Source organism: Mustelus asterias, chromosome 17, assembly GCF_964213995.1.
Source record: "Mustelus asterias chromosome 17, sMusAst1.hap1.1, whole genome shotgun sequence".
Taxonomy (NCBI): domain Eukaryota; kingdom Metazoa; phylum Chordata; class Chondrichthyes; order Carcharhiniformes; family Triakidae; genus Mustelus; species Mustelus asterias.
Window position 1 is genome coordinate 50,609,462 of NC_135817.1, and position 25,902 is coordinate 50,635,363.

Consider the following 25,902-nt stretch of genomic DNA (forward strand, 5'->3'; position numbering starts at 1 on the left):
CCCCCACCCCTCCTCCCAGGGTAATTGTCGTCCCGATTGGCCAAGGAAAGGGGAGGGGAGGGGGCGGCGGCGGGTGCGAGTGACGCATGGCTGGGCGAATGATGATGAAGGGCTGATCCTGCGCATGCGTATTCCCCTCCCCCTCATGCTGGGGGCTCGCGCCAGTTCCGGACCCGCCTCCCCCGCCGCTCTCCCAGGGTTACCCGGCACCCTGTCACTGTCATTGTCAGTCCGGGCCGCAAAGTAAAGGGCAAAGTTGTAGGGCGGAACTGGGCCGCGGTTTTCGGCTCCACGAACCGACCGCCGTCGACTTTGGATATCGCCCGCCGAGGCGCTGTGTAACTGTCGAGTGTCAGTTTGTCGGTTATCGGCTGGAACATGGCGGTGACCGGTCTGAGGGCGAGTTATCACCGAGCGATGGACAAGATCGGAATGATGCTTCCCGCCAAGATGCGGCCGTTCTACGATCACCCGGCAGGTAAACGGTCTGGCCTCGCAGTGGTGACCTGCTCAGGCCCATCCTGGGTGGTGGGTTTGATGCTTGTGAATTGGAGAAGGGGGAGGCGGATGTTAGCCTGCGGCTTGTGTGTGGGGGGCAGTGGCTGCTGCTGCTCTGAAATGTGGCTTCGCGCTTTCCAATCGACAAATAAACACACTGGGATGATGCACGAAGACTTTTTTCTCCCCCTGTAATTTTTTATAAAAAGGTATCGGTCGGTGTTTAGTTGGTCACCTATCGGTGGGGGCCTGACAGCTGTTGTTGCTGCTAAAAGGACATTGTGTGTTGGCAGTGAGATGAGGAACTGCTTCCCCCTCCCCCAATTCACCCTCAAACGTTCACCTTTCCAGCATAACTCGTAAAATGGACTTTGTCATCTCGCCAGTACATCAGCACGCAATATTTTTAATGAATAGCTAGCAATGTACCCATGGTATGAAGATGGGGTGGAGCTAAAATGACTCCCACTGCACAGATTGGTAAATTCGAAATCTGTCAAGTTTATGCGGGTCGTCAACTTGATTCTTTTCAGAATGCTATTGGCTATGTTTTGTCCTTGAAGCTTTGCCTTTAGAAATAAAGGTCATTGTTCGAATTGAAGATAATATGGCTTTTCACCCACATCGGATCATTTGCTTCTAAACGTTAAAAGCAAATTCAGCTTCTCCGTTTCCGGATATAGTTTTCAAAGATGAATTATGCGCATAATTTTAATATTTTTTCCACATCGCCAAGCAGATGACAGTTCACACTTAAGTGGTTTACACGAAGCTGTCCCTTGTAAACAGAAGCCAGTAAAGTTTATTTATTAGTGTCACAAGTAGGCTTACATTAACACTGCAATGAAGTTACTGTGACATTCCCCTAGTCGCCACGCTCTGGCACCTGTTCAGGTACACTGAGGGAGAAATTAGCATAGCCAGTGCACTTAATCAGCACGTCTTTCGGACTGTGGGAGGAAACCGGAGCACCCAGACGAAACCCATGCAGACACGGGCAGAACGTGCAGACTCCGCGCAGTGACCCAAGCTGGGAATCCAATCCAGGTCCCTGGCGCTGTGAAGCAGCAGTGCCTACTGCTGTGTCACCCACAGTACAGATTTACCTTTAGTAATAAAAGCAAAATATTGCGGATGCTGTAAATCTGAAATAAAAACAGGGTTACGAGGAGGGTGGGTGGGCCTGGTTAAGATGCTCTTTCGGAGTGTTGTGCAGAGTCGATGGGCCGAATGGCGGCCTCCTGCACTGTAAGTTTCCTGTGGTTCTAAAGTGCTGGAAAAACGCAGCAAACCTGGCAGCATCTGTGGAGAGAGAAACAGAGTTAACATTTCAAGTCCATATAACTCTGAAGATGAAATTAGAACGAGGTACCTGCCATAGGTCACTTTTGATTGTTTTTATTTGCAAATTTGATTGAGTTTCTGGAAAAATACGGAAAGATAGAATAACAGGACTCACCAGCTGGCTCTCCGAAAAGTGAATACAAACATTTCTCTATGGCCCAGAGCAAAATCTTCTAAAATGACCGTAGAACTTCACTCACTGAGGCAACATTTTCACTCCCCTCTCCTCCCACTCTTTCTTTCTTTCTTTCCACCCCCTCTCTTTTTCTCTCTCCTGTTCTCCTATTGCATGTTTTGGGATCAACAGCTGTTCACAGGTTGAGTAGATAAAGCATGGAACGGAATGTGCTGCCCTTATTGCTCAGTTCTGGATTGTTTGGAGCATTTCAATTTATGATTGGCTTGCTGTGCACTTGCCTATCTGTATTCCAGGATTAAATAGATATAAGCTGTGTACAGTCTGAGGAAAGTTATGGGGTTGCTTTTATGATTCTTTCCTCAGAGGGCTCGTAATTTGCCCAGCGTGGCTGATACCCTGGCAGTTACGTTATTGATGCTGAAGCCATATTCCTCTGGAAAGTTTGCCCAGGGACCTCTGCTCTCTGCTGGTTTTGATTGCAGCTCAATCTTCGTATCCTGTTCCTTGGCTTGTTTCTTTTGGAGAATAGCATATAGTGATTTTCCAGGGTTTAACAGAAATCATCATTGGCTTGCCCATTCCTCCAGGTCATCCAGGTATCTTTGAAATTTTTCTAACGCTATTTTTGAGTTTATGTGACTATATTGATCATGCTGTAACAAATAGTTATTCTCTTAATTGGATATTCTTTTTTTTTACTTGCCAATTTACCCCAACTGCTTCTTGAAGTATTTTTGGGTCCTTATGTGTACCACTCACGTGCCTATTAATGAATTTTTTATATGTTCATGGGACGTGGATGTCACTGGCTAGGCCAGTGTTTATTACACATCCCTACCTACCCTTGTGAAGGCAGTGGTGGCCATCGCCATGAACCACTGCAGTCTATGTGGTGTCAGTATATCTAGTACTATTAGGAAAGGAGTTCTAGAATTTTCACCTAGCGACTGTGAAGGGATGACAATATATTTCCAAGTCAGGATGGTGAGTGACTCGGAGATGAACTTGCTGGCAGTGGTTCCCAAACATCTGCTGCCCATGTCCTTCGGGTGGTAGTTGTGGATTTGGAAAGTGCTGTGGAAGGAGCCTTGGTGTGTTGCTGTCGTACATCTTGTAAATGGTACATGCTACTACCGTTGTGCATCAGTGGTCGAAGGAATGAATGTTTATGGTGTTAGACAAGGTGCCAATCAAACAGGCTGCTTTGTCCTGAATGGGGGGAAACTTTTTGAGTGTTGTTGGAGCTACACTCATCCAGGTTAGTGGAGAGTATTTCATCACACCCCTAATTTGTGCCTCAAAAATGAGGGACAGACTTTGGGAGTTAGGAGGGGAGTTACTCTCTGCAGAATTTCTAGCCTCTGTTCTGCCCTTGTAGCCACAGTATTTATATGGATGGTCAATGATAACTCCAAGGATATTGTCAGGGGTGCTTTAAAAGGTGTTTTCCCCAAAGTCACGCATGAGCAATGTACTTGTATGTATGTGTATGTGTGTATTTTCTTACCCAAGGAGAAAGCATTCAATTTAATATAACCCAGCAACAAAGCATTTTTACTTAAAATGGAAAAGGTCAGTTTATTTAACTCTATTGCTATGGAAGTTACTTAAGAAAAGATAAAGTTCTTAACGCAGGTACAAAATTTAGTTACAAATGAAGATAAAACAATACTTGTAAAAATTGGATCAGTTTTGTCCATATTTGGTGCAGGATTGATATTTTTGAAGTTGAGGTATTGCATTGTCTGAAGCAAAGGCTTTAAAATCATTGGATTGTCTCTATATCTGTGATGGCTTCCACTGCTGAAATGTCAGAGGTTGAGTTAACAGGTGAGCTTACTAGGTGGAATCAGGGTTATAGGGAAGAGAGAAGGTTCCGTACTCTGCAGCCGGGGCACTTTTAGCTGCCAAGTTACTTTATGGCTGACCAGTAGTTGTTTTAGATGCCTTTCTCTGTCTCTCCCTGGATCTGCAAACTTCTTACCCTTTTTAAAGCTTTTTGCTGATGAGACAAGATGGCCCATCACATGGCCTGTACGAGAATGCTGAGTCACTTTCCATATTGGCAAGTGGCTATTCCATTGCAGTTATCAGAAGTCACTGTTGAGATCAAAAGGGTCAAGGTTGTTCACACCTTACAGTGGCTTGTGTTTGGAGGAAAAAACATCAAGTCAACAAGTTTTGGTTTATTATTTTGGAACACTCATTGAATTTTAAATATATATATCTGAGGATGCCTCCTCTTTACCTGGCTGAAGGGGTTCCAGGCTGAATTCACAGGGGAAAGTCATGTGACCCTTGGGTGTTCATTTTGGAAACAGCCTTTTAAACTCCATCCAAGGCTTACAAACTGTGATCTTCAAAACAGTTTTCCTAAGAATTTGTAACATCCATAACTGCACACCTTAACAATATGAATAGCCAATAGGTGAATTTCTTTTGGACTGGAAGGGTGTAAACAGTTGCATTCCCCATTGGAATCATCATTTTAATTAGATGTAAATGATTTGAATATAGAGGACACATTATCACAATTTACAGGTGGCTCAAAAGTATGAAGCCTGGGTAACAGGATTAGCACTGTCAGAAACTTCAGGAGAATATGGGCAGATAAGTATTAGATTAAATTTAATGTGGAAAATTGAAAGATACTTTAGAGCAGAGTATTTTGTTATCTAGAGACTGAAGAATGTGGGGCTCTTCATTAGGACATTGAAGTTTGACATTGAAGGATGTCAAGAGCTTTCACTAGGTATTCCTCAAATCTGTAAACTGGCGCCTAAAGGGCATAAATTTACAATCATTTCCAAAGAACAACACGAGAGGTTAGAAGAAATCCTTTTACGTGAATGGTTCTTGGGATATGGAGCAATTTTGGGAAAAAATCTTTAATAGTTCTGTTGTAGGGAAATATCCCTTACCAGTGCAGAATAGAAGTTGAGTCGCAAATCAAGGTTCAAAGCGTGTCTTTATTGTACAATTACTGGGATCCCAGGGAGACCCCCGTAGCCAGCTCAGAAACAGTGGCTTGGCCACGTTGATCTCAATTAAATCACATCAGCTCTGGATCTTTATAGGGATCCAAAATTCGCGCGGGAACATTTGATTATGCCTTTTTTTACACAATGTATAAAGTGGTCTGTCAGTTTCAAAAGTCCCTAGGAAGTTTCATGGATTAGCATTTGTATGGTGTGTGTTCGTGTTAATGGGATTACTTGGTCCTGCCCCGGTGTCTAAATGCGTTTCCCATTACTATCTCTATGTGTCCTCTTATTTAAATTGGTCCTATTGTTCCGTGTCTGTGTTTCCTGCTTGTGAGATTGAGTGTTAATGTCATCCTGTCCTGTTGGGTGTCTGGGGTATTTCATTCTTAACCTTTTATCCTTATCTCTTAGTTTATCAGATTTTTATGTCTGCCTTGGCCGAATTGGTAATATTTCAGTGATAGCTTGGTTTTGATAACCCACTCTCTGTCTCGTTTCATAGGGATCTTGATCTTCCTTGGCCAGTTTAAAATGCAGCTATGCGCTGTTGCTAGGCAGATTAGGGATCTTCCGTAGTTTCTGAAATTCGTGAGTCTCTCAGCTGTGCAGGGGGAGACCCGATCGAATATCCATCCGGGGGTGCCCCTCTGCATTGTTGGCCCGTTATGAGTGGTGCCAATTAGTCCAATAAAAATATGTTTGATGATGCAAATATGGTTTTCTGGAAAATTTCCTCCTTCAGTCCCTCCTCTCGTCCAGGGGGTGCCATTCATGGCTGACCCCCCATGGACGACCTTCAGAGGAACAGTGATTTGTACAGCTGTTGTCCTTGCCGTTGTTCCTCCTCTTCTGGGTCGTTGTTAAGTTCTTGCATCTGGATACTGGCAGTGGGTAGCATTCTTGATGTAATATTTGCACATATCACTTTAATACAGGTTAGGCCAAGGCAGAGTGTGAACAGGATGGCTACTACTAGGATTAATCCCTTCATAATATATGCTCCCCAAACTGTGTTAAACAGCCATCCTAACCACCCATCAGTCCCTGTTAACCCCTGTTTAAAGTTATCCAATTGCTTTTGTATCCCGGACATGGCTGCTGTTATGTTTAGTGTCTCGTCGTGTACGTATGTGATGCATTTTTCCTTGATGATGGTGCATACCCCCCCTTGTCTGGCTAGCTGATAGTCCACCGCATATCTCGTTTGTTGTGTGTATAGTCTGAGTTCTGCGAGTTCTTGGTCAATTGCGCCTAATGCTTGTAGGGTGTTGTTTCCTAAAATGGTCAGTCCACATATGAAGAAGTTCCTATTACTGGCACTGATCACCCCTGCGGCGCCTCCCAGGGATAGTGTCCCCAGAAATCCATATCCTAAAGAAGACCCTAGTGTGACAGGGGCCTGCCAGTCGGAGCAAAATTCTGCGCTGATGGCCCTGGTCACTATGCGTTTCTGGACATGCCCTTCACTTGGGCATGGAACCGTGAGAGGTCTGATTGTCCCTACGGAAAAGAACCTTGGAGGCCTGTCTGTGGCCGTCATATATACATTTTTAAATAAAACACGTACCCGTCTTTAACCCGATAACATGCATTACCCCGGTGTCGTTTGACCGCATGGCCCCATCTTGTGGAACCTTCCCTCCCCCTGGACTGTCCACTTGATTGTACCTCTTGGTGAGAATCAAATGGATATGTCCCTGAGGCTGAGCTTACGTGGGTGCTGTTGCACTTGCCACACATAAGCTGCCTACCCGCGGTGACTGCAATGCATTTTTGTTGCTTGCAGTCACAAGTGAAGTGTCCTTCCCGGACCCGGCACTCCTGGAGAGCACAATGTGCCTCAGCGCACGAATCATTTTTAGGGACAAAGGCATGCACGCACCCCCATCCCTCTCCCTTAAAACATTGTGGGTAGTTCCCAAGTGTCTCCTCCGGTTGGGGTCCCGTCCCCCTTAGAATTCCCGGCTCAGTGAGCTCTACACACCTTCCTTGTATCCCTTGCTTAAAGTACCCAATATGTTCTTTGCAGGGTGCCCCCGATGTGTCAATAGTGAATAACTCTTGTGGGAGCCACCCTGGTGTTGCGATGAATAGGGAGTTTACTGATCGCGCTGAGGGGTAACAAGCGGTCCTATTCCCATAGATCTGGATGTGTGTTTTCAGGAATAGGTTTCCTTCCATGATTGGTGGTTCTGCTCCCCTAACCCCCATATGTTGGAGTGTATTTACAATGGTCAGGGTTATTATCAGATATGTCCCTGTTCCCATATCGCTCTTTTTTTTTTCAACAGTATTTTACAATTACAGTATATACAGAAAATAAACAGGCAATCAAATTAAAAGTAGTTGGTTCCGACGTCTTGATAGTAGATCTGGTCCTGGTTCCTGTGGAAGTTGAATGAGCAAAACGGTATTTTTTAGTTCATTTGTCCTCATATAGTTTTAATTGGGTCCAGTGTTTCCAGACCCCCTGTCCCCTTATATCTATACAGGCACAGGTATCTCCGCTAATAATGACCTCGTAAGGTCCGTGCCATCTTGGGGCAAATCCTGGTTTTGCAGGAAGCACTTTTGTTAATACCCGGCTCCCGGCTTTTGGGACTTCTGGTAATATTTCTGAGTCCCCCTCTGCGTCGACCTGTGCCTGATTAGAAATTACGGACCGGCGCATCCCCTTCAATTGGGTGCTAAGGTCTCGGATGTATTGTCGGATCCTATCTTTTATCGGACCCACATCTGTCCAGCCTGTAATAATGTTTTCGGGTAAGTGCATTGCTCGCCCGGTCATCAGCTCGTATGGAGTCAAGCCGGTAGTTCGATTTGTGGTCGCCCTAAGCCTCATCAGAACTGCAGGTAGGACTTCTGTCCAATTTCTACCTGAGGATTGCATTGCTTTTGCCATTGTTATTTTTAGAGTCCGATTCATCCTCTCCACCATCCCGGAACTTTGTGGGTGATAGGGGATGTGAAATTTTTGTTTTATTCCTAATAGTTGGCAAATGTTTTTCAGAACCTTTCCTGTGAAATGTGTTCCCTGGTCCGAATCAACTTGAATTGGCATCCCCCATCCATAGCAAGCTTAGTGTGAATTAAATAACACTTTGTACTGGCCTTTTTTGGCTGCAATTGGACATCCATTCATTTGTATGTAATCTTATCAAAAGACATCGCTTTCCCCATTAAAATCACATGCCATACAGTTCCGATCTTTATATGAGTACTCTTACACTATCTCTAATTTGATCATTTGTTTGCGTGCAAGCGCTACACCACAGTACTTCACAAAATAATTATGTCTTTATCCATGCCCAATATAGTATATGAATATATCATACAAAGTTGGTTAAGGCTTTTCAGGATTTGATGTTATTCTTGTGTCTATATGGCAGTGCTATACTGTATAATAAAAATAATCAAGCGGCAGTTGTATCATACCACTTTACACATCGTACCCGTGATATCCAAACCCTTTTAATTTAAGCCGTTTCTTTTTTTTTAAACTGAGCTCCAGATCGAAACCCCCGCACTCTAGGAAAAGTAACAGGCGCCGAATCAAAATCAAAGCAGGTACAATACATACCAGTTATTTGATTAGGAACATTTTGGTTTCTTAACTGGCTAGGTTTTAAGCTTTGCAGTGCTTTTATATTTGGCAAACCTTGAACCTTGATGGCTCATGAAATTCCGACGGCAGTACATAATTTTAAACTAGTTCAGAATACTAAACTATCTGACGTTCGCAAATCGCGATATTCTGCGATTAATACTGTATTTCACTGACTTGATACACTTTAAACTAATTCATAGACCTCAGTCTTTTGTTCCTGCTTTTCTACCTTTCCACAAAATAACTTATTTTCTTCTCTTAACCCCTCAACTAACTCTTATAATTTCTACTTCAAGACAAAGGAAAGAGCACATGCTTCCTTCCAAGGTTTAAATCCTTTCTTAACGTTAAAACAAACAACAACAAAGCATCCACGCAACCACTTTGTTTAAACACACACACACACACATGGAAGCTTCCAAAAGTCATTCCACAGTACATCCTTTTTCATTCAAACTTATCATTTCAGACTGGGATGAGTGTAAAACATTCAAAGAGAATACAGAACATTGATTAAGACAATCGCTTTTATTCTTCTTTCTTCCAAACTGTAATTAACTCAAAGCAAAAGTAAATTCAAGAAATCCTATCACTTTAATCTTTAACAGTTTTAACACTCTCCCAGCCCCCTGAGGCTAAACCAAGGTGCAATGTACTGCACCCACTGCCTGTAGCAAACATTCCACAGGAACAAAGAGCTCCCTGCTCTCAATCTAATTACAACAACAACCACCTACATTCGACAAGCTACCAGATCTCACAAACACACTGAAATACAAAAACTAAGATCTCTCCTATCCATCTGCTGCCTTTCCCCTGGCGTAAAAGGCTTATAGGTTGCCTTTGGTTGTGCTAACGTCCCTCCTCTCGTGACTGGCGCTAGATTATAATTGTCTATGTTTTCTTTTGATGCTGGAGTGGCTGTATGTTTCTGCACTGACTCGTATGGGCGCCGAGGGTCCGTTTCCTCTGATCTCTGCGTTATCTCCGCAGTGTGGTTTCTGTATTCTAATTCCCTCACTCTCTCCTGTAATACTTTAATTTGCTCTGTCTCTTTGTGTCTCTCCTCCATAGAGGCATTTACTTCCTCAATTAGTCCAGCTAACTGGGTCACTAATATTACTCCCATTACTTTTGTTTTGTCCCGTTTAACTCCGTCTACCCACTTTCTTTGATCTTCTAAAGTTTGTGATGCGTTCCACCCATTCCGTTTCATCTTTGCAACAATCGCTTCTCTGGCTAACAGATACTTCAAAATGAGAGCTACTGCAGTTTCTCCCTTAACAACGTGGTCTGCCATTTTTCTGTCTAGCAGTCCTGCAACCCCCGTATGCTGGCTGCTACAGTAAAAGTGCCTCAACTCTCTCCCTTATCTCCTGTCACTGATACTGCCCCAGCACCGTCTGTATTGCTGTAGGTTCTCGTAGTGAGGTTCCAGTGGGTCTCTTTCCCCTGGGCTCCCCCAACTATTCCTGACACCTCACGCTTGGACTATTTTGTGTTGTCTTATTGGGATGTGTGCTGGTTGTTTAGTGGGTTTGTCCGCCCCTGTTCCCAGCCCCTCTAAGTACAACGCCTCCCGCTCGGCCACCACCCCCACTAGCAGGGTTGATCCGTTACCCCAAAACCGGGTATCCTGCTATGGGCTGTGGTGTTCCCTACAGACGAACAAGGTTATCAAACTCCGCCCGGGTCCCTAATGGATCCTCCGTCGTCGTGTCTCTTGGTCAGGATGGATCGGGTCCCCTTTTCCTCAACACTTACACACATGTATTCTGTTATCAAAGCCCCTGTTATAGTTAGTAACTGTATCGACTCTGAGGTTGTTCGTCCCTTCAGAGTCAGTGTTGTTACCCGATTTACACTGTCCGTGCCTTGCACCCTGAGTGCCTGTGCCTCTTAGCGCCCGCTTCAAAACCCAACCTTAGCGTGGGAGATTTCTCCTCTTAACGTCCAGTTTAGGGTAGGGCACCTTGAGTCAAGCACTCCCTTGTCCTATTGCCTTGGCACAGACAGCGGTTTCATTTACAATCCTGGGTTAGTTACACCAATTAGTTCTGCATGCGGTACTTATCTTTATATTAGTCTTAATTCCTGTTATCAAATAGCCCAAAACCTGTTATCTTTACCTCTGGTCCTTTACTCCTATTAAAGTTAAAAGTTACTTACCTTTTTCCACGCGGTCGTTCTGACCTGTACCTCTTTAGTGCGGACTTCTGTTTCAATTTAAAAACTTAGGCAAGATTATACAGTTCTACAAGACAACAATACTTAAAACAGACAAACCCTAACCCTTAAAGGTACCTCACTTTGAACGGAGACCTGCACTCGCCTTTGACTGCTCTGGATTTGTATCAGATTCGTTTAAATTTGATCCCGACTTTCAAACTGTGGCCATCAGTCAGAAGTCAGATATCAAATCCTGCCGTGACTACGCCATTTTGTTGTAGGGAAATATCCCTTACCAGTGCAGAATAGAAGTTGAGTCGCAAATCAAGGTTCAAAGCGTGTCTTTATTGTACAATTACTGGGATCCCAGGGAGACCCCCGTAGCCAGCTCAGAAACAGTGGCTTGGCCACGTTGATCTCAATTAAATCACATCAGCTCTGGATCTTTATAGGGATCCAAAATTCGCGCGGGAACATTTGATTATGCCTTTTTTTACACAATGTATAAAGTGGTCTGTCAGTTTCAAAAGTCCCTAGGAAGTTTCATGGATTAGCATTTGTATGGTGTGTGTTCGTGTTAATGGGATTACTTGGTCCTGCCCCGGTGTCTAAATGCGTTTCCCATTACTATCTCTATGTGTCCTCTTATTTAAATTGGTCCTATTGTTCCGTGTCTGTGTTTCCTGCTTGTGAGATTGAGTGTTAATGTCATCCTGTCCTGTTGGGTGTCTGGGGTATTTCATTCTTAACCTTTTATCCTTATCTCTTAGTTTATCAGATTTTTATGTCTGCCTTGGCCGAATTGGTAATATTTCAGTGATAGCTTGGTTTTGATAACCCACTCTCTGTCTCGTTTCATAGGGATCTTGATCTTCCTTGGCCAGTTTAAAATGCAGCTATGCGCTGTTGCTAGGCAGATTAGGGATCTTCCGTAGTTTCTGAAATTCGTGAGTCTCTCAGCTGTGCAGGGGGAGACCCGATCGAATATCCATCCGGGGGTGCCCCTCTGCATTGTTGGCCCGTTATGAGTGGTGCCAATTAGTCCAATAAAAATATGTTTGATGATGCAAATATGGTTTTCTGGAAAATTTCCTCCTTCAGTTCTAAAGAGGAAGTGGATGAATACTTAGTGTGGAGTAAGGATAAGGGAATGGGGTAAATGGATAACTCTTTCAGAGAGCCAACAATCTCAACAAGAATCTGAATGGCTTCCTGTGCTGTAAATTTCAGAGTTAGCGGTTATTTGACCCTAGAGGGGGATGTCATAGTCAAACCCAATTTTGTACTTCCAACATTCATGCACATGATTGGACCAAATATCACTGCATAATCATTGGGGACAGACATCCTCATCATTTTTTTCTAAATATATACTTTATTCATAAAATTTGAAAAAATACATAATAGTTCAACGTTGATATTACATAACATTTAGTTTCATCAGAGATGCATCACTACAATTGCATCACTATAATTGCAATTTATATACATGTTTATCTCATGCTAAACATTCTTTAGTGCATTCGGCCCGAGGAGTTTACCCTGAGTTCCTAAACTCTGGATTCTAGCCTCTTGGTATACTTTTGCTGGAAGGTTGTGGATTTCCCCCATTGAGCCTTTGCAGCGGCTGCTCCAAGCTTTAGTGCACCCCTCAACACAAAGTCCTGGTCTACTACACTCAGATGCGGCAACTCTTTGCACGAGAAGAGCAGCAAATTTCATGTGGACCAAAGAGCATCTTTGAGATCAGAGTTGGTAGACCTCCAGCACCAGATATTTATTGCGTTGGGGTCCCTGGGCATCAACCAATGGAGCACGGAGTCCTGCATTATGTTGCTGCTTGGGATAAACCTTGACAAGCACCACTATATGCCTTGCCAGATTTTTGCAAAGGCAAGTGTTAGAAGGAGGTGGACAAGGGTCTCTTTCCCACCATATCCGTTTCGAGGGCCTTGAAGGAATGCATGAAGATCTGATGGGAAAGGTCTTTCTCACCAGCAGCCAAGCTATGTTTTGATGCGCGTTTTAAAATTCTGGCAATGAGGCATTCTGCCAACTGACTTTGATAATCTGCTCCGAGATCATCCAATAGGATGCAACATCTGTTCCTGCAGAGCCTCAAGGAGATTTCTTGCCGATTACTGCTTGATGTACTTGTAGTCAAAGATGTAGAAACATTTTCACAAACATCAGGTGGTATGGTACGATTTAACTGAATGGAGTGTTTCACAGTAACATGGAAAGACCCGTCTTTCACAACACTGGAGACGGGCAGAACCTCAGCACATAGTGGCACTTGTCATTTGCATACCAAGGTCTATGTTTAGCTTGATGCAGCCGCACTCCTAGGTGGACATCAAGAAAGGGCGACATTAATTAAGTTTCTCCCCTTGCGCATTGTTGCTGCAGGCACAGTCCATTTTCGTTCTCGTGGAAAATGGCCCATATGAACATGTTGGCACAAGAGCAGTATGTGGGCTCGACCTGTACTGCGTAGAGCAGCACTGAGAGCATCTCGCACCTGATGATCAGGTTCTTACCCATAGTCCAATAGGAGCACTTCTACATACGCAGTTTCTATTCGATCTTGACTATGTGCTTCTCACTTTTTGATGTGTGCCCTGATGCCTCAAAGCCACATCCCCAGCACATTAGATAGTCTGACATGACAGGTTGGTCATTCTAATTCCCAAAAAATGGGAATGCTGCAGCTGCGTTTCACTTTGGCTCCCATGCCCAATTTAAACTGGTAGTGGCTGCTCACCAATCTGCAAACTCAGTGGAACAAGGTAGAAGGTGGCAACGTTGTACATGTACAAGGAGGCTTTGACTTGCATGCCTCCGCTGCCTGGGATTGTCACCCCTCTTATTGCCCATATCCTTCCTGATCAACTCAACAAAGGGTTCCACACAGCATTCAAAAGAGAGGAGAGAGGATGGCCTTTCCTGCTCCACATTTGATTGGAAAGCTCTCCAGTTCCTTGCTCATTTTTGGAAATTGTGCTACCGATGTTTGTGTAGAACAGTTGGATGTAATTGCAAATTCCCCCTCAAGCCATTTTGAAGAGTGTCTGCATCATCTCAGTGTGAGATATTTTGTCAAAGGTCTTTTCTTGTCAAAGCTGATGAGAAAGATGTCCCATCTGTGGGTATTACCAGCACCGGTTTTACCCTGCCAAGATTAATTGTGCCACCCCTCCTGTTGCTCTCAATAGAGACTGGGAATCAGATCAGCAATTATTTGGTTTATCTAGGCTAAACTACTTATTGGGTAATTTTGTTGATCATGGTGGGTAGCTTGGTTACTTGCCTAGTTATAAAACATAGAAAATAATACAATGAATTCAATAAATCGATTAATTTGTGGGCTAGTACTTGAATTCATTCCAGAGAAATCTCAGCAGCTGAAAGAACTCATTGTGTTAAAAAGCATTAAATACATAAGCATTCAAATATAATTCTAAAATGTCAAGTCATTGTATTTAGAAAATTGTCTCATTTGATCCATCATTTAGACTTGACCTTATTGTCAGAAATGCTTTGAGACTGGCCAGAAGTTTACCACCCCGCCCGCCACAGGGATCTGAGTGGGCAAGGGGGCGGACCACGAGAAGGTTCATTGACCTCAGGCGGGATTTTACAGTTTTGGGACAAGCAAGGCTGTAAAATCCCACCCAGTGTCTTCTATTCCAGCCAAAATTGACCAAACCCACTTTTTGTTGTTGCAGGTCAGATTGTGTCTATGGAGAGAAACGGTTAACATTTCAGATCGATGACCAATCATCGGTCCTGTTGAAAGGTCATAGGCCTTTGTAACTCTGTTTATCTCTCCCTGGGTACTGCCTGACTTGCTGAATATTTCTCAAAGTTTCTGTTTTATTTCAAATTTTCACCATCCACAGTATTTTCCTTTTGTACTGTTTTCATTGCTAACGTTGAATTACTTTTGACAACCATTTTGTTCCATCAAATGAAGCTGTGATGTGATCTTCAAAGCATTGTTTGCTTCTTACTGGCTATTTTTAAAAGAAAGGAAAAAAATATTTATAAAAGCATTATTTCTAATCTGTTGCAAAACAGAATCAAAATGTTAGACTGTTTACATTTAATTTGGCTTATTTCATTTAATGATGATCTTGCTGATAACTTTCCAATGAGATAACCTATTGCAATCTGCTCTGACGAAATTACATTACGATGGTAGGGTTCTTGGCACTTTTCCAATCACTTGGCGACTTTTCCAATCAATTAACTGCTTTTGTGCAATTTTTTGTAACCAGCACTACAACTCGATATTTATTAAAGTTCATTTTTCAAAATGTTTTTATTCATTCGTGGGACATGGGCGCCGCTGGCTGGCCAGTATTTATTGCCCATCCCTAGTTGCCCACGAGAAGGTGGTGGTGAGCTGCCGCCTTGAATCGCTGCAGTCCATGTTCTGTGGGTTGACCCACAATGCTGTTAGGGAAAGAATTCCAGTATTTTGAACCAGTGACTGCGAAGGAACAGCGATATATTTCCAAGTCAGGATGGTGAGTGGCTTGGAAGGGAGCTTGCAAGTGATGGTGTTCCCATTTATCTGCTGCCTTTGCCCTTCTAGATGGAAGTGATCGTGGGTTTGGAAGGTGCTGTCTAAGGTTCTTTAGTGAATTGCTACAGTGCATCTTATAGATAGTACACACTGCTGTTACTGAGCATCGCTGGTGGAGGGATTGAATGTTTGTAGATGTGGTGCCAATCAAGCGGGCTGTTTTATCTTGGATGGTGTCAAGCTTCTTGAGTGTTGTTGGAGCTGCACCCATCCAGGCAAGTGGGGAGTATTCCATCACACTCCTGACTTGTGCCTTGGAGATGGTGGATAGGCTCTGGGGGGAGCAGGAGGTGAGTTACTCGCTGCAGTATTCCTAGCCTCTGACCTGCTCTTGTAGCCACTGTGTTAATGTGGTGAGTCCAGTTGAGTTTCTGGTCAATGGTAACCCCAAGGATGTTGACTGTGGGGGATTCAGTGATGGTTACATCATTGAATGTTAAGGGGCAGTGGTTAGAATGTTAATTTAGAAGTATAAATCCTGGTCTATTTTAAAACTATGGTTGAATTAAAATCTTTTAATAGTAATGATGAGCTGTGAAATAAAACTTATGTGGTAAGAATGCTTTGCATGGGCCTATATGTTTGGGACCAGATTGGTGTGGCTGTTACTAGTTTCTACACAGAGGTATAATGCAAATAGAGCTACAGATTTTCAGTTTCAGCAGCAAGTTACTGGAAAAGCTGTACTTTTACCTACTTCAAATTTTTTACTCCAAAATATCCACTGAATCAAAAAAGGTGATTTGGCAGATGCATTTTTGGGGTTTATTTTTGAGCATGCACTCTTGTGCAGAAGCACTACAGCTGCTGTATTTTAAAATTTAGCTAGTGATTTCCCACTCTCTTGCATAGCATAGGACTAGGAGCAAGTTGTTTTCTTTGGCTGGCACAAGAATATTGCATGAGAATCATGAATGAGAGGATTAAACATATACGATTTTTGTCCAGGCCCTACCTCTGATAGTAACATTTTAAAGGTTGTTTACTGGAATTAATGTATAATCTAGTTAATCAATTAAAGGTTAAGTCATTGCACAATAGTTAAATGGATGCCTGAAAAAAACTTTCCCAAGAAATGTTCCTGTTAGCTGTCTTGATCTCGGCTTTCAGCTGAACTTTCCTGACAAGTTCCTCCTAAATTTCCAGAATGTTTCCTTTTAAAAACATATATCTTCCCTGGATCTTTGTGTTGAAATTAGGGCTGTGCACCAGTTTTAAATTAATTCATCTTTGGTAGACCTATGAGTTTTCTTAGCCATCAACAATACACAGGTTTTTACAACCCTTCACTTAACTGTTACTTAATTTACCTTAACTTCTCTTCTCAGTTTGTGGTATGCTTATTATTGGCCTTTATTCAAGCAAGTAAAGGATTTTGTAAATTGTATTCTGAAAATGTAAATCTTAATTACTTCTATCTTGTTTCTAGGTCCTCGCACAGTGTTTTTCTGGTCGCCAATAATGAAATGGGTGAGTATATCCTGTTCCATTAAACTCAAAGGTTTAGCAAGTCCGATATTATGACTGATCCTGAAAGAAGCTACTGAACAATACACACTTACAAATGTGCATTTGTCGTGATATACTTGTCCAGAAATTTGTCCCTGGCAAGGTTTGTGACGCAGACTAAATTTTGCTGAACTTTTCTCTCTTGAATTTAAATGAGTCTTGCTAATTCAGGATAACACATCAGTTATTGGCTTTTCCAGTCCTCTGTTTTAAAGTTTCAGAAGTTCTGTTTCTGTTAAACAAATGACCATATGTAGTTATATGGAAAAGGGGAATACTGTTCAAATTTTGACATAAATTTGAAGATGTTCACTTACTTAATTTGAACAGACATTTTCATGCCTTCCTTAACTTGTTGCTTTATCAACAGATGATTTTGTGAAGTAGTGTTAAATGATCACAAACCTGATCAACAACATATGCCAATCTTGCTGGTTAGCATAAAATGGATAAGGACTTTCTGAGCACTTATTCAGACATGTATTAACCAGAATAAACCTGCCATTGTATCTGATTGTGTATATAATTTATGACAACCACAATTTTTAAATGATAATGACAATATAATTTTTTATAACTAAACCAAATGTTGTGTATCGTGACTAATGTTACTTGTGTTTGTATCTTTTCCAGCACTTGCATAAAACAATTATCGTGCAAGTGATTTTTTACTTAAAAGCTGTACTAATTAAACCTGTTTGGTGCCTGGAAGGGGATTCCATTTATTACAGAAACTAATTGCAGGACACTTGTGTTAATTGTAATGCTATTAAAACCTCATTAGATAGACAAGGAAAATGTTCATTAAATTTTAAACCCTATTACAACGACAATGATTGATTATTATGCCAAATAATTCCTATTTTAGTTCTTGGGAATGTATAAAGATTTGTGACTGATTTAGGACAAGTCACGTTAAGAATTTAAAAGCTAGAAATATTGCGCCCAGAACTTTCAATTTCCAGATGGTCACATGCTGGCTGTAACCACCACCACTACCCCCGGCCAGCCAAATCTCTATTTCTTATATCTATATGTTTACTATAATCAAAAAGTTCTCTTATTAAACAGCGTACTTGGGTCTTACTTTTTTGTCATTTTAATTGGAGGAGTGTTGTTACTCCTTTGGTTCAAATTGGAAGAGTGCTGTTGGAATGCACACATTCACAAACACACACACACACGCTCACCCGTCCCCCAGGCTCTCATCCCTTAGACAAATGTATATCACTTTAGTCAAATGGGTAGGAAATTACTACATGGATGGAAATCAGCGGAATGTGACGACCTTGCGCATGGGCAAAAGTTAACAAAATGTCTCATGGGCTGCACTCAGATCCCAGGCTGCAGATTGCCTACCATTGGCCTATTCTATTCAATATTCTAACTCTCTTGCATTTAATTGTGTGTCAGTGGGCCACAGCTATGAGAAGAGCAAGAGACGACTTGACTGAAACTTGAAAGGGTGGATGTGGAGAGGATGTTTCCTCTTGTGGGAGAATCTAGGGGTCACTGTTTTAAAAATAAGGGGTCGCCCTATTAAAACAGATGAGTCTTTGGAACTCTCGTCCTAAACATGTAGGATAAGAGTTTATTTTTAAGATAGAGATGGATAGATTCTTGTTAAGGAAGGGAGTGATAGAAATAGATTTGAGTTTACTATAAGATTGGCAATGATGGAGCATACACCATCCCAAATTGCCCTTGAATTGAGTGCCTTGCTAAACTATTTCAGAGGGCATTGCTGTGGATCCAGAGTCAAACCAGATAAGGATGACAGATTTGCTTCCCTACAGGAAGTTACTGAACCAGGTGGGTTTTTATGTCAATTGACAATGGCCATTATTAGACTTTTAGGGGGGAATTTTCCCATCCTGCCTGCCACAGTAATCATAGCATAGAAATCATAGAAACCCTACAGTGCAGAAAGAGGCCATTTGGCCCATCGAGTCTGCACCGACCACAATCCCACCTAGGCTCTACCCCCATATCCCTACATATTTTACCTGCTAATCCCTCGAACCTACACATCTCAGGACACTAAGGGGCAATTTTAGCATGGCCAATCAACCTAACCCGCACATCTTTGGACTGTGGGAGGAAACCGGAGCACCCGGAGGAAACCCACGCAGACACGAGGAGAATGTGCAAACTCCACACAGACAGTGACCCAAGCCGGGAATCGAACCCAGGTCCCTGGAGCTGTGAAGCAGCAGTGCTAACCACTGTGCTACCGTGCCGCCCTGTCTCCAGCAGATCATGGAGACAGACCATGCAAAAATCCGTTTACCTTGGGCAGCATTTTCCGTTTTTGGGGCAAGTGCGGCCGGAAAATCCCACCCTTGATTTCAGATTGTTATTGAATTCAAATTTCGCTGTCTGCCGTGGTGAGATTCGAACCTGAGTCCCAGTAGCAGTACACTGGATCTCAGTAATACTAGCCTGGTGACAATATCACTATGCCACTGCCCCTCCATATGCTTCTATCCATACTTCCGTAATCTGTATATAAATCTTACCTATAGAATAAAATTCTCGATGCAAAAATTGGTGAAATTATTATCCAAATATAAACCCCACAACTTAATCTGTAGATTGCCAATATTGCGCAATTAAAAACAGAAAGCGAAGGTGTAATATGTAATAATAAACTTATGGCTAAAGTGTGATGTAAATGCACTTAAGAAAAATTAGGATAGCATTTTTTAACAGGGAGCAAAAATGAACCCTAGCGTAGTTGCAATAAGTTCAACACAGAGTAAATGCAACCTTGAACATTGCTCAGTGAGACCAATAAATTTGTTATCTGAAAGTATTGTTGATAAGTTTTCATGCTGTGCCGTGTGGTTTACTTCATTCTGCCTTTATTTTCTGTACAGGGTTTAGTCATCGCCGGATTAGCTGACTTGGCCAGGCCTCCAGACAAACTTAGCGTATCTCAGTCAGGAGTGCTTTGCGCTACAGGTAATGTAAAGTTTTAAAATGTTTTTTGTGATGTATTTTAGTTTACGCTTCATTCATTCTTAGATCCCAGCCTTTGAGTGGGATGCTGAATTGCTTTTGTCGTGAGTAGTGAACAGGAATTACTTGGACTAAATTTAACCTTCTTCCTGTCTATTCTTCTTCTGGTATCTGCATGTGCAGTTAAATACTGAAAAACAGAAGTTGCTGTCTGTGATACTCTGCTCCTCCAAAGCATGTCCTGTTGCTACCTTTGCAATTGCATCGACATAGAATTAATGAATCAATGCGAACTTCAAATTTGTATGCACAATATTTGCTGTTAAAACTAATAAAAATGTTGAACCTTTTTAATCAGGGATAACTTAGTATACCATTGAAATATAAGTTGTAATTACTGCTAAGCAAATTTTTGGCCCCTGAGAAAGCAATTATGAACATACAAATTAGGAGCAGGAGTAGTCCATTTAGCCACTCAAGCCTACTCTGTTATTTGATCATTTAAGATCAGAATGTGGCTTCAACTCCACTTTTCAATCTGCACTAATTTTAGAAATGTAGGGGGCGATTCTCCCAAAAGTGCTGAATTGGCGGGAAAACTGTTCTAGATCGCGACAGTTCAACTTCGCATCTGAATCTACGCACTTTGTGCACTGAAGAGGTCCCAGTCGTGAATCTCATTTAAAAAACCCAGAAGGGGCGGGACCTATTTGCGCCGGGGTTTGACAGTTCTGGAGCTCTGCCCATGCGCAGTGGCCCCAAACTGTCAAATTTCCATTTGCTGGCTAGCTCGGGACCCCCCCCCCCCGCCACCACCACGGCCCGATCGCAGCCCCCACAACAATTCCCGGGCCAGCCCTGAGCACCCTGACCCCCCCCCCCCCCCCCCCCCACCCAGCAGTGGCGATTTCCCCCCCCTCACCCCGGCAGGCCTGCCCGAATCGCTGCCCTCCCCCCTCCATCCCAGACCGATCCCAATGCAGAGTGGCAGCAGGACCCCTCCACCCTCACCAATTGCACCTGGGCCCCACCCCGGGCAGTGCCAAGGTGCCCCCTGGGAATGGGCACTTTGCCCCTTGGGCAGTGCCAGGGGGCAGAGGCTGGCAGTGCCTGGGGGGTTCCGATTGCCCCCCTTTCATTCCGGCGGGGTCTCCCGCTAGCTCCCCGAACGTGGGGAGCTAGTCTGAACCCCACCGGAACGAAGTACTCCTGGTGGGGTGGGAGATTCGATCGGGACCTGAAAGGTCTCGATAATTAACAAATCTACATATTTAAAATAGATTTTTAAAAATATTTAAATGACTTGCCTGCCTTCCTGCCGGTTTCCAGCGTGGTCTGGCTGGCGACTGTTCGCCGGCCCTGGGTGATGCGCATGTGTTCCCGGCGTGTGCGCAAATCCTGGTACAAGGCCGCAGATGGGCATTTTCCAGCTGGACCCGCCAGAAAAGTGGTGAGCGTGGATGGGAGAATCGCGGCTGTGGAGTCAGACCCTCAGAACATTTGAAAATTACATAATTTTTTAATAGTTCTTATTTTTTAAATTTCCTTCGTACTTTACCCCATGACTTTGTTTCAGTTTCTGTACATAGATTAAAATGTGAATTACAATCCCTGCTTTTTACTTCTTACTTTGTTTCCTGAGAATTTCTCAGTGCAATCATTCTGCCTGCGGTTGCTGACAGTGCCAAATTCAAAGTTAAATTGGAATCACAGAGGAAATTCACACTCTAGACTGAAGCCTCCTAAACTGTGATGTCAGTTGATGTCAGCAGTGAACTGACTGCAATGTCCAGGCATTAAATAGAGTCATAGAATCCCTACAGTACAGAAGGAGGCCATTCGGTCAATCGAGTCTGCACCGACCACAATCCCACCCAGGCCCTATTCCTGTAACCCTCATTTACCCTGCTAATCCCCCTACCACAGTTCAATTTAGCATGGCCAATCAACCTAACCCGCACATCTTTGGACTGTGGGACGAAACCAGAGCACCCGGAGGAAACCCACACAGACACGGGGAGAAAGTGCAAACTCTACACAGACAGTGATCTGAGGCTGGAATTGAACCTGGGTCCCTGGCGCTGTGAGGCAGCAGTGCTAACCATTGTGCCACCCAAAATTTTTGAAAATCCTATTCAGATATGTTTATATTTAATTCCAGACTTTTTAAAAAAATTCAAACTTCACCATCTGCCATGGCAGGATTTGAACCCAGGTCCCCAGAGCATTACCCTGGGTCTCTGGATTACCAGTCCAGCAACAATACCACACACCACTGCCTGGATAGAACTCACAATAAGCCCAAAGATCTTTTTCTGTTTTTATGCTTTCTATGGCGACATTGCATGTTTTTATTGTAACAGGACAATAAAAATAATAATCGCTTTTTTTGTAACAGGCTTGATTTGGTCCAGATACTCCCTTGTGATTATTCCGAAGAACTGGAGTTTGTTTGCTGTAAACTTCTTTTTGGGCTGTGCAGGTAGTACTCAACTAATTCGAATTGCAAAGTAAGTATCAGCTGTAGCAAAAGTTGTTTACTTCTCTTATGGTTTACACCTAGAAATATTAGGTTCTGAAGTAAGATTGTTTGCACTTTCAAAGCCTCTTTAAACTATAAATTAAACCTGCCTTCCCTCCTGTTTGAGGTTCTAGTAGAGATTGCAGAGTTATATTTCAATAAGTCCAATCATTAGTTTTCTTCATCTTTTTCTTAATTTCACATCCAATGTTGTCTGCTTCTGCCCTCAACTTAAATCTTTAGCCCAGAACCCCTTTGCCACTTCCAGACTCGACTATTTTAACAGATGCCTTGCTACGTCCATAAATTCCAACTTTGATCACTACACTGGCTGTCAATCCCCTAATTCATTCAATACCATTCTCATCATTGTGCATCATTCTCTTCACCCCATCCCTGCAATCTCCTTCAGTCTTGTACCTCTCTGATATGTTCTGTTTCTGTTTCTCTGACCTGAATCGTCCGTGGATCCCACTCCCTTCCCCTCCTTCAGTTGCTTCAGTCCGACTCTTTATTTTGCACCCTCTCTTTTCCTTCTACCCTATGTACTCTCTGAATGGTATGCGTTGTACAGCACGCAAGAAACAATACTTTTCACTGTATCCCAATACACGTGATAATAAATCAAATCAAAATGAATTCCCTAAGTCTGTCCATCCCGTTACCATATATACAAAAACTCCTTATCGAGATAACAGCACAGAACCAGAATGTTTAGTTCAACTGCTCAGTGCCAGCATTTATGCTTCAAATGAGCTCTCGCCCCTCATTGACCTTCTCGTCCTCCAACTCTTTCAGCTTCCTTTCTCCCACACATTTATCTGGCTTCCCTGAAATGCATTTATACTATTTTCTGTCAGATGTAAGAGTTTTATATATAAAATGCAACATTTTGAGACACTCAAATGATGTCCAGTATGAAAATAGTTTTTAATTTTTTAAAAATCCTAAATATTCCCATTGATAAAATCTGTTAACTTACATCATCCACTATTTTAACATAACTTAAGAAGCAGGAGCAAGCCATTTGGCCCTTCAAGACTGCTCTGCCAACGAATAAGGTCTTGGTCGATCTGACTATGCCATAACTTTACTTTCCCCATAACCTTTGACTCCCTTGTAGATCAAAATTCTGTCTAATTCAGCCTTGAATGGGTGGTTTTCTAGTTGGCAGGAATCTGTGCTGGAGCCTCAACTCTTTACAATTTATATAAATGATTTGGATGAAGGGACTAAATTTGCTGATGACGCACAGATAGGTAGGAAAGTAAGTTCTGAAGAGGATATAAGGAGGCTACAAAAGGGTATAGTTAGATGAGTAGGCAAAGATCTGGAAAAATGGAGTGTAATTTGGGAAAATGTGCGATTGTCCATTTTGGCAGGATGAATGAAAACAAAGCAAATTATCTAAATAGTGAGAGATCGCAGAGATCTGAGATGCAGAGGGATCTGGGTGTCTCAGTGCATGAAGCGCAAAAGGTTAGTATGCAGGAGCAACAAGTAACTGGCAAAGCTGATAGAATGTTATCGTTTATTGCAAAGGGAATTGAATACAAGAGTATGAGGAAACGCTTCAGTTAGACAGGACATTGGTGAGCCCACATCTAGAGTATTGTGTACAGTACTGTTCTTATTTATAGAAAGGTGTAAATGCATTGGAAGCAGTTCAGAGAGAGTTTGCTTAATTAATATTTGGAGTAGGTGGTTTGTCTTGTGAGGAAAGATTGGACAGGCTAGGATTGTATCCACTGGAGTTTCGAAAAGTAAGAACGGACTTGATTGAAACACATGAGATCCTGAGGATGCTTGGCAGGGTGGATGTGGAAAAGATGTTTCTTCTTGTGGGAGAATCTAGAACGAGGGACCACTGTTTAAAAATAAAGGGTCACCAGTTTAAGACAGAGATGAGGCAAAATATTTATCTGAATGTTGTGGGACTTTGGAATTCTATTCCTCAAAAGATGGTTGAAGCAGAGTCTTTGAATATCTTTAAGGCAGAAGTAGATAGATTCTTGATAAGCAAGGGGTTGAAAGGTTATTGGGGGTAGTCAGGAATGTGAGGTTGAGGTTAAAATGAGGTCAGTCACGATCTTATTGAATAGCGGAGCAGGCTTAAGAGGCCATGTGGCTTACTCCTGCTCCTGATTTGTGTGTTCATGTAAATATATGGAGTGACCCAGCAAACACTACTCTGAGATTGAGAATTCCAAAGATAATGGCTGGAATTTTCTGATATTTTGGCAATCGAGTCAGGTGGGAAAACTGGGATTTGGCCACCGGTGGCGGTGTTGGTTTTCCTGCCATTTCTTTAGCCACTTAGAGAGGAAAAAATCTTTCTCAGGTTCCACACTGCCTTGGCAGCAGATGGAATCTGATTCGCCTGGCCCGCCTTAGACAACCTCACATTTTTCCACATTATATTCCATCTGTGAAATTTCTGCCCACTCACTTAATCTAACCTTTGCAGACTATGACCTCCTCACAACTTTCTTTCCTATCTTTCTTTATATCGTCAGCAAATCTGGCTACAATACAGTTGGTCCCTTCATCTAAATCATTGATATAGATTTTAATATAGATTGCAATATAGGTTGATATTAGAGGCTCCAGCACCTTACTAGTTACAGTTTGCTATCCGTGCATTCCCTACACTTTTGTTTCTTGTTAGCCAATCCTCTTTTCATGTTATAATATTTAAAGCAAACTGTTTCAAGGTTCTGGGATTCAAATCATTTTCACTTTGGTTAATCCTCAATATTGGATGATTTTTTACAATATTGAGTAACTGAAGTTCAACGTGTTATTTCACAACGCAGTATGATATCTCCAGATGGATCTCCTGTTTATGTCAGAATCTCTGCAGTTCCATTTTGGATCATATTTTACAAGTACTGACATTTACATAGTAGCACTGTAGTAAGGAAGGGTGATACATAGGCTACTTTTTAAAAATTCCATACTAAACACCAACTTCGTTGTCCTTTCAAAGTCTGCTTTACTGTCTCTTTTATGTCCTCAGATACAACTACGATCTAAAGTCTAACGGTGAACATCCTGAATAAACTCAAACAGCAACCTACAAGAATCCAAGATATTATCTTGTCCTTATTTTTAAATGTGCCTTGTAAATGATTCAAGGTGATGATAACACAATAAATGGTTTTGTAGCGGAGATTCTGTTACATATGATATCTGTAAATATGTTCTTCATCTCCCAATAAATTTTACAATGCTACATATGTTTCTTGATAGCCTAATTTTAAAACAATAGGATTCAACTTTGTTCTAACTCTGTCAACCTGTTTAACATCAGTTAGATAAATTACTAAAACCTGAATCAAAAGCAAACCTCATCTCTTGACTCTAATGTCTTAATCACATTTTTATATTACAGTGAAAAGATTGACCACTTGTGCATTCCTTTTGATTAAATTTGTACATGCTCAAAGATGTCTCTAAGCTGGTTAAACTAATATTTGTGATGATAATTCGTAAATATTAATCTGTTTATTTCTAATTAAGTCAGTGTAATAAGTCTGCGGATGAGTCCCTTTACCAAAATTCCTTTATTTACAACTC

The 25,902-nt window shown here is 42.3% G+C and overlaps 1 protein-coding gene across 1 annotated transcript; it reads left to right on the top strand.

Annotated features, from left to right (window-relative positions):
- The first annotated feature begins 145 nt into the window (after window positions 1-145).
- Window positions 146-25,558, top strand: mpc2b (mitochondrial pyruvate carrier 2b). Its single transcript, XM_078232638.1, has 5 exons — window positions 146-478; window positions 16,762-16,802; window positions 19,721-19,805; window positions 22,201-22,312; window positions 25,343-25,558. Exons 1-5 carry the CDS (start codon window positions 379-381, stop codon window positions 25,383-25,385), a joined length of 381 nt encoding a protein of 126 aa, XP_078088764.1. The 5' UTR covers window positions 146-378; the 3' UTR covers window positions 25,386-25,558.
- Window positions 25,559-25,902: the final 344 nt, after the last annotated feature.